We start from the raw sequence: 16160 nt of genomic DNA, 5'->3' as shown, positions 1-16160 counted from the left end.
AGGATGCTCCAGACACATGCACATATGGTCTAAAAGCAAGAAAAAACTTTTTGAAACAAGATGATGTAAAAATCCTTATCCTATATCCTTCCCCTCCCTCTATACAAAACACAGCTCTCTACCCTGACACACTTTCACACCTTTCCAAAGCATGCCCACCCTGGCACCATTCACCCTTTCCAACATACCTTCCTACTTTCTCCAAACACAACCACCCCAGCACCACATTACTCCCCAAAGTGCACACACACACTTCCTGTCCGAAACCTAGCTAATCCAATCTCTTGTTTAGGTTATTCGTAATCTAACAAATTATACAAGAATGTAAGCATATTTAATAACATTTCTTCTCTGATCCTTCAGGTTTGGGGAGTGGATAATCTGTGGAGCTGTGACCTATGATGTGGCAGACAGGGCCTAGAGAACCTGGCCAAGGATACATATGATAACAGGAACTGCTGCAGCTACTTTCCCAATCTCCTCATCCGTCTGCATTATCTTCTTTATCCTTGCCTAAACACAAGAAACAGAAAAAGGAGGACTATGGCAAATTACTATGCCCTTTTATTTCCCCTGGATTACAGATGTCTATTATTTTCGTTATGTTATGTAAAGAATTTGTATCCCACCAAACCTCTAATCAATCAGATTCAACACATAACAATATTATCAAATCTACAATCTTAAATGAAATAACACATTAAAAAATTAACAATCAGCGAATACAAACTTGATTAAAAAAAAGTATGTTTTCAACTTCTTTCTAAATTCCATACAAGTAAAAATTAGACAAATGTTCAAAAGGTAAAGAATTCCAAATACTAACTGCACCATAACCAAAAGACCTTTTCATGGGCAGATTTAAACTTCATCGATGAAAAAGCCAAATTAAATGTTCTCTATTTCTGTCACCTAAAAGTTGAAACATAAAACAAAAACCCTCAGGTGCATCATCATTCAATGTTTTAAAAGCCAAACAACAAAGCTTAAATAAAATATGGGTCTCAACTGGAAGCCAATAAAACAAAGGGGTGACACGATCAAATTTTGCTTTCTTAAATATCAGCCTAGCGGCAGTATTTTGAATCAGTTTCCTCTTAAACGTCACTGAAATACCAAAATACAAAGAATTACAGTAATCCATCTGAGATAGAATGATTAAATTAGTATTTTAAAATGTTGTTGAAAGAAATTAGAACAAATTAAACTTATTTCACTTTATAGAAAGATCTTTTAACAACAGCATTAATCTGAAGATCCATACTTAAAGAGGAATCTAATATTACTCCCAGTACTTAAAAAAGTTTATCTATTTTAAAACAAGAGCTATCCAACATTCTATGAAATCAGGGTATTCGAAGAACATTGGTGTTGCCATTACCCAAACTTCAGTTTGTTACATTCTGGGGAAACCTACAAGGATATCTGTTTACATTGAGACCAAAGATGATGAATAATATAGTACTGGAAGACATTAGTGTAGTATTCTGCACAATTATCTTATCAGATTTGTAGGTTGTGGTTTTTTTTTAAGAAAGAAAAAGAACAAAGGCCCATACGTCTGTGGCATTATTTCAACTCTGAAACCAGAAGAAGTGGTGTGCTGGGCTTTTTATCACAAGGTCTCTTTGATGCCCTGGGCCTAGTCTGAATGCATTAGGTTTGGGAGTGTCCAAAATACAAGCATGGGACACCGAGTCTCCAAATGGAAGGCATAAGACACTCAGAGCTACAGGACAGCAGCAGAGCATGCACCCAATTCTGGATGGACCTCAGGACAGGAAAGACATCTTGTAGACAGTCTGTGCAAGAAAAGAAGAGCAGTTGTTCAAAGGCATGCAGGGCCAATCATAGGACCAAAGGAAAAGGCTTGTGTAAAAGAACACTTATAGCTAGAAAAAGGGATAGTCCACAAAACATGTATAGATATCTATATAAAAATGTGGAACATAGAACAGACAATGAGTGCCCTAAAACTTACTGTTTTAATTCAAATGAAAAGGAGAGCAAAAGGCATCAGAAGTCTGTAGTACGCAAAACTTTCATATAGGATACAGCACACTACAGACATAAGCTTCAATCATTGGCCAGAAAAATCTCTACCCCCTATCGTATATATTCTTCTTTCAATGCTTTTTAATTACATTTCAATAATGAGATTCATGTTCCATATTCCAAAATATAAAATCAACACACTTATCTCATCAAGCTTCTCTCTGCACTTCCCGACAGGGACCTGTTTCACAAAGAGGCTTCATCAGGGAAAATGAAGATACTTACCTGTAGCAGGTATTCTCCGAGGACAGCAGGCTGGACATCATCACGCATGGGTCATCGTCCGCGACGGCCCAGGAGCTCCGGATTTAAAAATCAAAAATTTTAAACTTCTAGAAGCGACGAGAGCGGGCGCAGGGACAACGCACCGCGCATGCGCAAGTGACTTCCCGCCCGCGCGCTTCCCTCAGTTATATAAAAAGCAAACGAGAAGAACAACTCCAAAGGGGAGGAGGGAGGGTTGTGATGATGTCCAGCCTACTGTCCTCGGAGAATATCTGCTACAGGTAAGTATCTTCATTTTCTCCGAGGACAAGCAGGCTGGACATCATCATGCATGGGGTATCCCTAGCACCCAGGCTCACTCAAAACAATGAACAATGGTGAATTTGGCCTCACAACGGCGAGGACATAACTGAGATTGACCTGAAAACAAACACAACTAAGTGAGAGTGCAGCCTGGAACAGAACAGAAATGGGCCTAGGAGGGTGGAGTTGTATTCTAAAACCCAAACAGATTCTGTAACACCGATTGCCCAAACCTACTGTCGCGTCGGGTATCCTGCTGAAGGCAGTAGTGAGATGTGAATGTGTGGACTGATGACCACGTTGCAGCCTTGCAAATCTCTTCAATAGAAGCTGACTTCAGGTGAGCCACTGACGCAGCCATGGCTCTGACATTATCAGCCGTGACATGGCCCTCCAGAGTCAGCCCAGCTGGGCAAAAGTGAAGGAAATGCAATCTGCTAGCCAATTTGAGATGGTGCATTTTCTGATGGCAACCCCCATCCTGTTGGGATCAAAAGAAACAAACAGTTGGGCGGACTGTCTAAAGGGCTTTGTCCGCTCCACGTAAAAGGCCAATGCTCTCTTACAGTCCAAGGTTTGCAACTTGTCCTCACCAGGGCGGGTATGTGGACGGGGGAAAACTGTTGGCAAGACAACTGACTGGTTCAGATGGAACTCCGACACCACCTTCTGCAGGAACTTAGGATGAGTGTGGAGGACTACTCTGTTATGATGAAACTTAATGTAAGGAGCATGAAACCACCAGGGCTTGGAGCTCACTGACTCTACGAGCTGAAGTAACAGCCACCAAGAAAATGACCTTCCAGGTCAAATACTTCAGATAGCAGGAATTCAGTGGCTCAAAAGGAGGTTTCATCAGCTGGGTGAGAACAACATTGAGATCCCATGACACTGGTGGAAGTTTGACAGGGGGCTTTGACAAAAGCAAACCTCTCATAAAACGAACAACTAAAGGCTGTCCAGAGATAGGCTGACCTTCTACACACTGATGATAAGCACTGATTGCGCTGTGAACTCTTACTGAGTTAGTCTTAAGACCAGACTCAACAAGTGTAGAAGGTACTCAAGCAGGGTCCGTGTAGGACACGAGAAAGGATCTAGGGCCTTGTTGTCATACCAGATGGCAAACCTCCTCCATTTAAAAGCATAACTCTTTTTCGTGGAATCTTTCCTGGAAGCAAGCAAGACTTGGGAGACACCTTCTGAGAGGCCTAAAGAGGCAACTTCTAAGCTCTCAACATCCAGGCCGTGAGAGCCAGAGACTGGAGGTTGGGATGTAGAAGCGACCCCTCGTTTTGAGTGATGAGGGTCGGAAAACAGTCCAATCTCCAAGGTTCTTCTGAAGTCCAGAAGAAGAGGGAACCAGATCTGACGAGGCCAGAAAGATGCTATCAGAATCATGGTTCCGCGGTCTTGCCTGAGTTTCAGCAGAGTTTTGCCTACTAAAGGTATGGGAAGATACGCATACAGGAGGCCTGTACCCCAATGAAGGAGAAAGGCATCTGACGCTAGTCTGTCATGGGCCTGAAGTCTGGAACAGAATTGAGGAACCTTGTGATTGTGCTGAGTGGCAAAAAGATCCACCGAGGGTGTGCCCCACGCTCAGAAGATCGGGCGAGATACAGTGCCCCCTGCTGTTTGTATAATACATCGCAACCCGATTGTCTGTCTGAATTAGGATAATTTGATTGGACAGCCGATCTCTGAAAGCCTTCAGCGCATTCCAGTTATGTAATCTCCAGCTACAGGAGCAGAAAAAGGACAGTGGCAAGTAAAAAAGGAAAAGGGTGGTTACTAAGAAGGTAAAATAATGGATGTCAGATCCAGATTCTGATTGGGAGCAGAGTGAGGATTCAGAGGATAAGTCAGATATGTATAAGGCTTTTCAAGGGGCTCAGATAAACTGGCAGTTAGGACCACAAAAAGGGAGAGATTTTGCCAGGGGGCCCATGAATAGAGGGGGTCATGTATGTGGCATAGACAGTCCAAACTGCAGAGGGTGAGGGGAATGTTGGAGCTGTGGTATGCAAGGGCATGCTTTTGAATGCAGACAAAATGCTCCCTGACCTCGCCCTCCTCCAAGAGGGAGGGCTGGTGGTCCTACATATTGGGACCCAGAAGAGCATTTGCACACCTTTCAAAATAATAGTGCATCCTCACTTATTGAAGCGATGCAGGTTCGTGCAAGTATGGAGGAGTCTTTTGTTACTCTTACTGTGAATGGGGTGCAAATGCCTTTTCCTGTTGATTCTGGTGCCACTCACTCTGTGGTTACCTGTCTACCCCAGGGCGTGAATTTGTCCTCTGTTTCTATATTAACTACAGGCTTTGTAGGTCTTGATCAAAATATAACTCTTACCGAGCCTTGCACCATACAGTGTGGAAGGGAGGCTACGGTTGCCCTACTACTACTACTATTAAGCATTTCTATAGCGCCACAAGGCGTACGCAGCGCTGCACAAACATAGAAGAAAGACAGTCCCTGCTCAAAGCGCTTACAATCTAATAGACAAAAAATAAAGCAAGCAAATCAAATCAATTAATGTGTACAGGAAGGAGAGGAGGGTAGGTGGAGGCGAGTGGTTACAAGTGGTTACGAGTCAAAAGCAATGTTAAAGAGGTGGGCTTTCAGTCTAGATTTAAAGGTGGCCAAGGATGGGGCAAGACGTAGGGGCCCAGCTTCTATATGCACCCCATTGTTCTGTTAATTTACTTGGTAGGGACTTGTTAACTGCGTTTCAATTTTCTGTTTCTTTTGCTCCACCTCCTGAATCTGCATCACCTGTTTTTCAATTGTTATTGCAGGAGGCCAGAAGGGTGGCTGCTACTGAACCTGATAGTTATCCTCTACCTAATCATGATGCCATATGGGTCACACCTGATAACCCATATGGAAAAATGAGATCAGTAGCATCAGTTACTTTAAAGACTAAACTTGAGGGCATGGGACCCAGGAGGTCTCAATACCCTCTCAGTAGGGCAGCTCTTGAAGGTATTTATCCAGAAATCCAAAATCTATTGGCACATGGTATTATTGAATTAAGTGATTCTTCTTTTAATACCCCACTGTATCCAGTCGCCAAAGGGGAGGCTCAGTGGCGTATTGTTCAGGATCTGTGAGGACTTAATGAATTAGTGGGTATTGAGTTTCCTAATGTTGAAAATCCTGCTACTATTTTGCAATCTGTTTCTCTGGGATCTTTTCACACTGTCTTTGATTTATCTAATGCGGTATTTTTTGTTTTTGTGTCCCTTTAGACCCACAGAGTAGACCTCTTGCCTTTCAGTATGAGGGCCAAACTTATTGATGGCCACAGTTGCCACAAGGGTATGCTGAGAGCCCTTCTGTATTTTCCAGGGTGCTTTCTCGTGATTTGGCGGCATTTACTTCTTCACTGCTGGATGATGTCACTCTTCTCTCTTATGTTGTTGATTTGCTTCTATCTGCTCCAACTGCTGACTCCTATATGTATTATACTCACAAGTTGCTTGGTAACTTACAGGACTGTGATTACAAGGTCAATCCTAAGGTGGCTCAAATTTGTCAATGTAAAGTTTCCTTTCTGGGTTTTGACACTGGATTGCAAGATAAAACTTTAACTTCTTTATTTCAGGAGACTCTTTCTCAATTAAGCTATCCAACTACTGGTCGGCAGTTGCGAGGCCTATTGGGACTCTAATTTTTGTAGATTGTGGATCCATGCTTTTTCTACACTACTCTACCTCTACATTGGCATTTACGTGGATCCCCTCCTAGTTCTGCTTTATTGTCTCTTACTGACTCTGATCTACATATAATTGATCTCTTAGCTCTTCTTTTGGATTCTCCTTTTTTGTCTTTTGTCAATTTGTCTCAGCCTGTACACCTTTATGTGCTTCATGGCGCCAGTGGTTGGGCCACGGCTGCTGCCCAACTCCCTTCCTCTAATCCAGTGGCTTATTTTTCTGGTTCTTTCACTCCAGTAGAGTTTACCTTTTCCCCTTGTGAACAAGGATTGGTTGCAGCCTCTGCTGCTGTTCTCAAACTGCATGCTCATATCCCAGGTATTTCTATCGCTCTTCATACTACCCATGATATTTCTTCTCTATTAGCTCACCTTCACCTTACACCTTTACTTCTTCACGCTTAGATTCCTGTGTAGCAACTCTTCTGAATTCTGCTGTAACTCTTGCTCCTATTAGTAAATCTGATCCTTTCTCTTTTCTTCTGGACCTTTTGGATTTTCCTTCACCCCCTACACATCTTTGTGGAATCCCAACTCTTCCCCTTCCTTTTAATCTTACATTATCCTCTGACCCCCTTCCTACTGGCACTTTCTGGTTTACTGATGCTTCTTCATTGGACTCCACTGTTGGTTTTGCTTTCCTTCAATTTACTCAGACTGAACAGTTGCTTGCCTGTCATCAATATCTTCTACCTCATGGCTATTCTGTCCAGCAAGCGGAACTTGCCGCCGTGGCTGCTACCTTGCTGACTGCACCTCTCGATGAACCTCTGTTATATCTGATTCTCATTATGTTGTTTCTTCTATTCATGAGAATTTGCAGAAGTGGAACCAGTGTGGTTTTGTTTCTTCTTCTGGTTCCCCTATACAAGCTTTTCACATTTGGTCTTTAATCCTTGAATCTTTAGTTACTCGTTCTGACTCTGGACAGCCCACCACTATTTGTTGGCATCCGTCTCATACTGTTCCTACGACTTGGATAGCCAAAGGCAATGCTTTGGCTGATGTTGCTGCTTATCTTTAGCAGAGGAAATCGGAGCATAAGAAACAATATCTTTAGCAGCAACATCTTGTTTCTTATGCTCCGATTTCCTCTTCCACTATTTTTGTTTCTACTCGTTCGATGCCTATCACTTTGTCTTCTTTTCCTTCTATACAGAATCTACAGTGTTTTGCTTCTACAGAAGAAATGGCTCGGTGGAGCCTCTTGGAGGCTACCAGCACTTCAACAGGGTTGTTTGGTCCCAATGATCTTCCTTATTGTCCATCTGACTCTTTATTATTTCTTTTACATGAATGCCACTACGATTCCCATTGTTCTGCTCAGGTGATGTATGATTTATTATCTATTTTTCTGTGGGCCCTGAACCTTAAGCAGCGCTGTCATTCTATTGTTCAATCCTGCGCTGCATGTACTACATCAGTTCCCCTTAGGGGACCCATAATTCCTTCTGGTCACATACCTAAGCCTTCGGGCCCTTGAATGGCATTGTGATTTTACTGATATGCAGGTTTCTTGTTCTGGCTATTGTTAACTTAGTGGCAGTATGTTGTTGTTCTCAGTGGATTGAAGCCATGTCGCTCTGAGTCCTCAGAGGTGATGGCACACTTCTTGTTAACTGAACTTGTTCCTCATTTTGGTATTCCTAAGCATACTGTTACTGATAATGGGACACATTTTTGTAACACTATTATGACTCTTCTTTCTACAGATCTACATTTTGATTGGTGATATATGGGAAAATTAGGTTATTACCTTGGTCATTTTCTTTCCTTTAGTCACAGCAGATGAATCCATTAACTGATGGGTTGCATCAGGTAGAGATAATGAACACTGAAAAACCATAGTGCCTCTTGAATGGCTAGCCCCAACTGCCTTCAGTATTTGAGATTTCCAAAGCAGAGTGAACCATAAAGGTATAATAACAAACTTTCCTCACAGCGAACAAACGCCCCAGAACAGGAGCAATAACCATACAAAGGAGGGATGAACACAACCTCCTGTAGAAGAACATCATGTAGAAATGTTGAGAACTGGTATCCAACTTCTCCCAATGAGATCTATATCTGCATGAAAGATCTGAACAAAAAATAAGTCAGACAGGGAGGGATCATGGATTCATCTGCTGTGACTAAAGGAAAGAAAATTAACAAGGTAAGAACCTAATTTTCCCTTCCTTGTCATCAGCAGCAGATGAATCCATTAACTGATGGGATGTACAAAAGTACACCCTAAATAGGGTGGGAACAGGCCACACCGCGAGCAAGCACTTGTGCTCCAAAAATAGCATCCTGCTTCGCTGCAACATCCAGCCTGTAATGCCGGACAAATGAGAGCTGAGAAGCCCAAGTAGCCGCATTACAGATCTCTTGAAGAGAGAGTGCATCCGTTTCAGCCCACGAGGAGGAAATCGCTCTCGTGGAATGCGGCTTAAACGCTTCAGGCACAGACCGACCTGAAAGCAGATATGCAGAAAAAATTACTTCCTTGAACCAACGGGCTATAGTGGCCTTAGACGCCGGGCCTCCACGCCAAGGACCTGACAACAAGACAAAAAGGCGATCAGAAGTCCTGAAGTCATTTGACATCTGTAGATACTGCAACAGCGCCCTGTGGACATCCAAAAGATGTAACTGCCCAAAGGAGTCCGGGAACTCTTCTCTAGAAAAGGAAGGAAGAAAAATGGGCTGGTTCAGGTGAAACGCTGAAACCACCTTAGGCAGGAAAGGAAGGCACTGTACATACCGTTACTCCGGACTCCAAGAACTGCAGAAAAGGGTCCCAACAGGACAGCGCCTGCAGCTCAGACACGCGTCTAGCCGATGTAATGGCCACCAAAAAGACTGTCTTGAGAGTCACATCCTTCTCTGAAGCACGCTTAAGCGGCTCGAAGGGCGAACACTGAAAAGCCTTCAACACCAGCCCCAGGTTCCAGGCCGGACAGGGCAACCGGACGGGAGGACGGAGCCTAAGCACCCCTCTGAGAAATTGGGCAATGTCCGGATGAGCAGCAAGGGACAAGCCAGCGACTTTCCCTCGATAGCATGATAATGCTGCCACTTGCAACAGCAGGGAATTGTAAGCCAGGCCTTTTTGTAAGCCCTCCTGCAAAAAGTCCAGCACTGTTGAGACTGTAGCCCGCGTGGGTGTGATCGCCTTTGAAACCCCCCACGCCTCAAATTTGCACCAAATCCGAGCATAAGCTGCAGAGGTGGAACACTTGCGGGCCTGCAAGATAGTGGAGATGACCTTGTTAGAGTAGACACCTCAGTAAATCTCACTTACCCTAACTGTACTGAATTCTTCCTTAGCCACATCAATTGCCCTCTGCCTAATACTTCTGTACCCCTTACACCTGTTTTGGTGGCTGACCCTCTTCTTTTAGCGCCTCTCTGTATTGCGTTTTCTGGCACAGGCCAACATTTAGGATCAGTTTTGTCCTGTGACCACACTGTTCCGTTTACTTCTTCTTGTACTGTCTTTCCTTTCATGGATATTTTCTGGCAGTGTTCTATTTATTTATACTCATATATTCCTCGCCATGCTTCTGGTGTTTGCACCTGTCCGCTTGTTTTTGCCTGTCGCTATTTTTCCTCTCTTAGATTGTCTTTTATCTCTAAGCAGGCCAAGTGGTCCAGCTATTTTGCTTCAGCTGAAATGGATTCCCAATGAATTTCATTTCTTTTCTAGTACTGAAATTGGTTCTGCTTCTCTCTTTACTCCTGGCCTTCAGGCTTCAGCAAATGCAAGGTGAATTCAGAAAATTCGTTATATGTTAAAAATTTATTAATTTATCCACAGATGGTCTTAATGCCATGTCTGAGGAATTAGCTGATAATACTCAAATGACTACAAAATCGAGTTGCCCTAGATTATCTCCTAGCCAGACAGGGTGGGGTCTGTGTCCTTTTTAATTCTACCGCGCATTCTTCTGCTGAGGGTAATTTAACTAAATCATTGCTGAACTTCGTAAGTTAGAGTATAGTATGCGAACTGCAGCTAGCCCAGTTGACTTCAGCGGATGCCTGGTTTTCTGGCCTGTTCTCTTGGTGGTATTCTTTGGGTGCCACTTTTAAAGGTCTTATTTTTGCTGTACTTGGGTTTGTCTGTATTGTTTTCTTATTCTGCTGTGGTGTCTCTTGTGCTGTTCTTTTTGCAAGAAATATACTAGCAAGGTCCTAATTGTTAATGGTCTCTCCACTCCTTATGAAACGCTTCCTCTACTTAATGCTACTCCTGTGTAATATCAACCTCTCCTAGCCACCATATTTTTTTATATCATTTTATACCCTGGCTTCTTTATTCCTTGGGCACTTGGCATGGCACTCCCTGAAGAGCCTGGTCCCTCACCTTCTGGGGTGGAAGGCCATGTGGTATTTGACCCTTGGCCTTCCAAGGCGGACATGAATATTCCTTCCTCTGCTTGGTCTGCACGCTTGGCTACTGCTGCCTGTATACAGAGTGCATGAACTTTGATTATCAGTAAATAGCAAATATTGTTAAGTACGTCTTGTTAATCACATGACAAGGAGAAACACGAGGAACTGAAGCTATGAGGCCCATATATGACAGACAAAAAAATTGATATAACCTTGATGGGGAAGTGAGACTGAGGACCCTCCAAAGAAGGAGATGTTCCTCCAAAATGTGTGTTTAGAGAAGAAGCCAGGTGTTTCATGCAACTTATTAATTTGCTGTTGCTACATGCAGGGATCACATGTATAGGGCAAGGGATTAACCAATGACCAAGTGTGCATGTGAACACAAGCAGGAGAGAGGATGATGAATAAAAGAAATTACCATTTTTGTATAATGACAAAAAGTAACAGAATATAACCATATATGTATAATGAAGAAAACAGGAAATATCCTTACATGAATAATAAGTTAGAATAGAAGAAAATCACATGATTTAGAAGAAATGAAACTTATAACAGTATATAAGTGCAGAATGAGAAAGCTTTGCTGAGCAGATTTTGCTATTCAGTCTGAGCATATGGCTTTTCTGGATGACAAACTGCTCCAGAGAGAACAATCATTTTGTATTGGCTTAGAGAAATACCAATAAAGATTTTACTTGGTTACACTAAATCTGAGTCAGATTGTCTCTCTTATTCCAGCCACAGAGACTTTTTCTCAACAGCTGAAGTGTTTTCCCCTCCCAAGGAGCAAGGGATTAGGATTACATCTCCTGTTAAACCATTTCTCTCCCCTTCAATCTGTTCATAATTCTGCTGCACGATTTATATTCCGCCAGTGTCGGTATGCTCATATTAGCCCTCTCCTCAAGTCACTTCATTGGCTCCCTATCTGTTTTTGCATACAGTTCAAACTCCTCTTAATGACTTAAAAGTGCTTTCACTCTGCAGCTCCTCAGTACCTGCACTCTCATCTCTCCCTACTCTCCTCTCCGGGAACTCCGTTCACTAGGTAAATCTCTCTTATCTGCACCCTTCTCCTCCACTGCTAACTCCAGACTCCGTTCCTTTTATCTTGCTGTACTACCATATGCCTGGAATAGACTTCCTGAGCCGGTACGGCAAGCTCCATCTCTGGCCGTCTTCAAATCTAGGCTAAAAGCCCACCTTTTGATGCTGCTTTTAACTCCTAACCATTACTCACTTGCTCAGTACCCATGTTTTAAAATTCCCTTATCCCTTATTTGTCCGTCCTAATCTGTCAAGCAGGGACTGTCTCTTCATGTTCAGTGTACAGCGCTGCATACATCTAGTAGCGCTATGGTAAAATTATGCCTTACCTGCTGATAATTTTCTTTCCTTTAGTAGCAGCAGATGAATCCAGGAACTGGTGGGGTTATGTCCATCTACCAGCAGGTAGAGACAGAGATTACAAAGCTGAAGGCAGCGATACCAGATGGTCAGCTCCTCCTTCACTTCCGTATATGTCTCATCACCAAGCAGAATCAGACAAGAAACCAGGAAGCCTTCCTCACCAACCATACACAACAGAAACGTCAGTCCGACTTAGAGAAACCACAACTGTGATGGACTCCTCTTCAGTGATTTCTGTTTTCTCTCTTTTTTTTTTTTTTTTTGGGGGGGGGGGGGAACTAAAGACCAGGACAACAACAGACAGGCAAAACAATCATGGCTGACAGAGGGCAGGATCCTGGATTCATCTGCTGCTACTAACGAAAAGAAACTTATCAGCAGGTAAGGTATAATTTTACCTTCCTTAGCGTATGCAGCAGATGAATCCAGGAACTGGTGGAATGTACCAAAGCAATCCCTAATTAGGGTGGGAAGTCGCCGCTCCACAAGACACAACCGCCACTGCAAAGGCAGCATCCAAATAGTGAAAGCACACCCAATCCGCCCAAGAGGTAGATAGTAACCTCGTGGAACGAGCCTGCAATGCCACCAGCAGGATGCAACCTTTCAAAAAATCCACGGAAACACAGGATCTGCAATCCGAGAAAAAAAAATAAAATCAGATCAGTGGCCTTCAATCCCATGGCAAGAACTAGCGAGAAGACAAAAATAAGATATGAACACTAAAAAATATGCAACACCTGCAAATACCGAAAAACCCTCCTAACATCTAGAAGACAAGTACCGTGTACTCCGCATGAAAATCCTCAAGGAGGGAAGAAAGAGAGGCTGATAAAGATTAAAAGCCTGCCATAAAGAAAAGGAGATGCAAGGTAACTCCAGACTCAGAAATTGCAGAAAAACAGCTCGGCATGGCTGCACTAAAAATTCAGAGACACTGCGTGCCAAAGAATTGGCAACCAAGAACACCGCTCCTAAGTGAAGCCTTCTACAAGGATCAAAAAGAATCCGAAGCAATGCTCGGTAGACAAGAAGCCCTCAGATAAGCTTGGAGAACAAGAACGAGGTTCCAGGGTGAACAAGGTCGCAGCAAAGCAGTCTGCAACAAATGCACTACATCCGAGTGAAAAGCCAGGCCAGGCCCTTCTGCAACCCATCCTGCAGAAATAAATTAATATTTATTATTATTTATTGCATTTGTATCCCACATTTTCCCACCTATTTGCAGGCTCAATGTGGCTTACATAGTTTTGTTAACACAGTTAATCCTGGATGTCCGGTACAGTTATTATTGTGCAGAGATTAATTAAGGGAAGAAAGTAGAGAGAAGAAGGAAGGAATTTATTAGGTATAGTAGAAGGTGGGTTTTCAGAAGTGGATTAGTGAGGTTCTGGGTTTTCATTGTAGGCTTTGTTGAAGAAATATGTCTTAAGGGATTTGCGAAAGATAGTTGTTTCGTTGATTGTTTTCAGGTCTCTAGGTAGTGCGTTCCATAACTTCGTGCTCATGTAAGAGAAGGTGGTAGCATGCATCAGCTTGTATTTTAGTCCTTTGCTGCTGGAGAAGTGCAGGTTGAGAAATTTGCGCGATGATTTTGTGGCGTTTCTGGGAGGTAGGTCCACGAGGTTTAGCATGTAGATTGGGGCGTCTGCGTGAATGATTTTGTGTACCATCGTACAGATCTTGAATGCAATACGTTCCATAAGTGGGAGCCAGTGAAGTTTCTCTCTTAAGGGTTTTGCGCTTTCATATTTAGTTTTTCCAAATATGAGTCTTGCAGCAGTATGCTGGGCAGTTTGGAGTTTCTTGATGTTCTGCTCTTTGCAGCCTGCGTACAGTGCATTGCAGTAATCAAGATGACTTATTACCATTGACTGTACCAATCAATTGCTGAGGAACAGACGCCTGCAATGAAGACCAAGCATGGGCCACAACCATGCCTCAAAAATTCCTCTATACGTGTCCTGAAGGGCTAGAAGACGAACATCACCAAAAGCAGGTCCAGGCAGGAGAGATGGCACAAGCACCACCTGGCCTGCAACATGTCCTGAAGGGCTAGAAAAGGAACGTCACCAAAAGCAGGTCCAGGCAGGCAGATCGGCCACACCGTCCCCTGTGCCATCCAGCGCCCTGGAAGCAGAAGAAGGAAGCAAAGGGCACTCCAGTCTGAGATACTCACATCCATGACCACCACCATTCACTGCAGAGGCGCCCAGGCATCCCTTCCACAGGAAGGAATTGCAGAGCCACCAGTTCATGAGCAGCCATGCCGAGAACAGCCATGGAAGAAACTGCTGACATTCCTGGGACACAGGACACCACCTGTCAAGAAGCAAGAGCTGTAGATGTCGCATAAAAGCACAGCCCACGGCACTACCTCCAAAGTGGCCACCACAGAGCCCAAGACATGAAAGAATTGCCTGGCCCGAGGACTCGGCTAAAGCTAGATCCTCCAGTATTCGGTGAAGAAAAAATCGTACCAGAGCTGTCTGGGATGGGACAAGGTGGCTCATTTGAAAGGTGATCACCCAACCCCAAGGATTCCAACAGCAAGAAGACCCGGGATGATTGACTCTCGGATCTTGTCTAGAGCAGGGGTGCACTCTGATGCCATCCTTGCGGAGAATGCCACAACATTCCTGTCAGGTCTCAAAGCAGCAACTAGGTTTGTGAGCCCTTGGGCCACTGCCAAAAAGCGGCAGTGGCAGGCAAAATCATCCCAACCAGCACTGGGCTAACACACACACAAAGCAGGGACTGCAGACAGGGATAAGCAAAGCAGGAACACACTGGACAAGAACACTTGGACTGGAACACAGGACTGGGGCAAGGCTTCACCTGCACTTGTTGCAAAAAACAGAAGAAACTAGTCTCCGCAGGAAAAACAACAGAAGGCAAAACAGCGAAGATGACTAACAAAACCAAAAAATGATAAAAACAAAAAAAAATAAAAATATAAACATCAAATTCTGAAAATAATAAAATATGTATTTAAAAATATAAATACATAAAATAGACGACACTTGGTTATAAAAATTAAAAATTGTGTACTTTATTTTCCATTAACAGTAGGGAAAAGATGACTCAACACAGCTGTGTTTCGGCCATTCAGGCCTGCGTCAGGAGTCATCTCACAATATGATGGTTGCTAAATTGTACACAATTTTTAATTTTTATAACCAAGTGTCGTCTTTTTTATGTATTTATATTTTTAGATACATATTTTATTATTATTTTCAGATTTTGATGTTTATATTTTTTATTTTATTTTTGTCATTTTTTTGGTTTTGTTAGTCATCTTCACTGTTTTGCCTTCACCTGCACTTGACCACCCTTCCCCAGGAGTTGAGCCCCTGGGTGCAGGAGGCTGGCAGGACTTACCGGACTGGGCAGGAACTGGATTCCAGCAGGAAACACACAACAGAGTCAAGACTACAAGCTGCCAGGCACCAACTAAGACAGAAACACAGATAGGAGGGAGTCAGGACTAAAAGCTGCCAAGCAGCCACTAATAAAGAACACAGACACAAGACAAGGAAATGCAGACCAGAAACAAGACTAGGAACTAAACAATAAAACCTGTCACGTTCGTGACTTTTTTCCCTTGGGTTGTGCTCCTCTCACCTTCTGGTGGCCAGAACCGGTGGCTGCCATAGACTTTCCAGACTCTTTTCATTCCGGTCCAGATATTTTAGCCTTCCAGTCTTGTGTGGAAGTTTGGCAGCTAGCCTCACCTGTAGCTGCCTTGTGATTGTTGCAGCTGAGCTCAGCTGTGATGAGCTTATTAGCCACCTGGGAACTTGCTGCCTTTGCAGCGTTTTGCTTTAGGTCCAGGTTAGTGTTGGTGCAGTGTGTGTTTAGCTTCCCTTCTTTTTCCTTGTGGCTCCTGCTTCCCCTTGGTTAGTTTAGTGCTGTGGAGCACTGCTGTAGCTTTGTGCTTATGAGCACCTTTGTTAGTTTATGTGTTTAGCTTTCCTACTTTCTCCTTGTGGCTCACCTGCTTCCCCTTTGTTAGTTTAGTGCTTAGGAGCACCCCTGTTAGTTTAGTGCTTAGGCATT

General features: G+C 43.4%; 1 protein-coding gene across 4 annotated transcripts in view; it reads right to left on the bottom strand.

Moving 5' to 3' along the window:
- DRAP1 (DR1 associated protein 1) overlaps positions 1–16160 on the bottom strand; it is a 138950-nt gene that overhangs the window by 103751 nt on the left and 19039 nt on the right. For all 4 annotated transcript variants that reach the window (XM_030218105.1, XM_030218106.1, XM_030218107.1 and 1 more), the window contains exon 2: positions 441–513. In XM_030218105.1, the coding sequence (XP_030073965.1) occupies positions 441–513 (73 nt within the window). The remainder of the gene's footprint in view (positions 1–440; positions 514–16160) is intronic.

This window comes from Microcaecilia unicolor, chromosome 11 (genome assembly GCF_901765095.1).
Source record: "Microcaecilia unicolor chromosome 11, aMicUni1.1, whole genome shotgun sequence".
In the NCBI taxonomy this organism is placed as follows: domain Eukaryota; kingdom Metazoa; phylum Chordata; class Amphibia; order Gymnophiona; family Siphonopidae; genus Microcaecilia; species Microcaecilia unicolor.
Note: the sequence above shows the minus strand (reverse complement) of the source record. Positions and strands in the feature narration are given on the sequence as shown.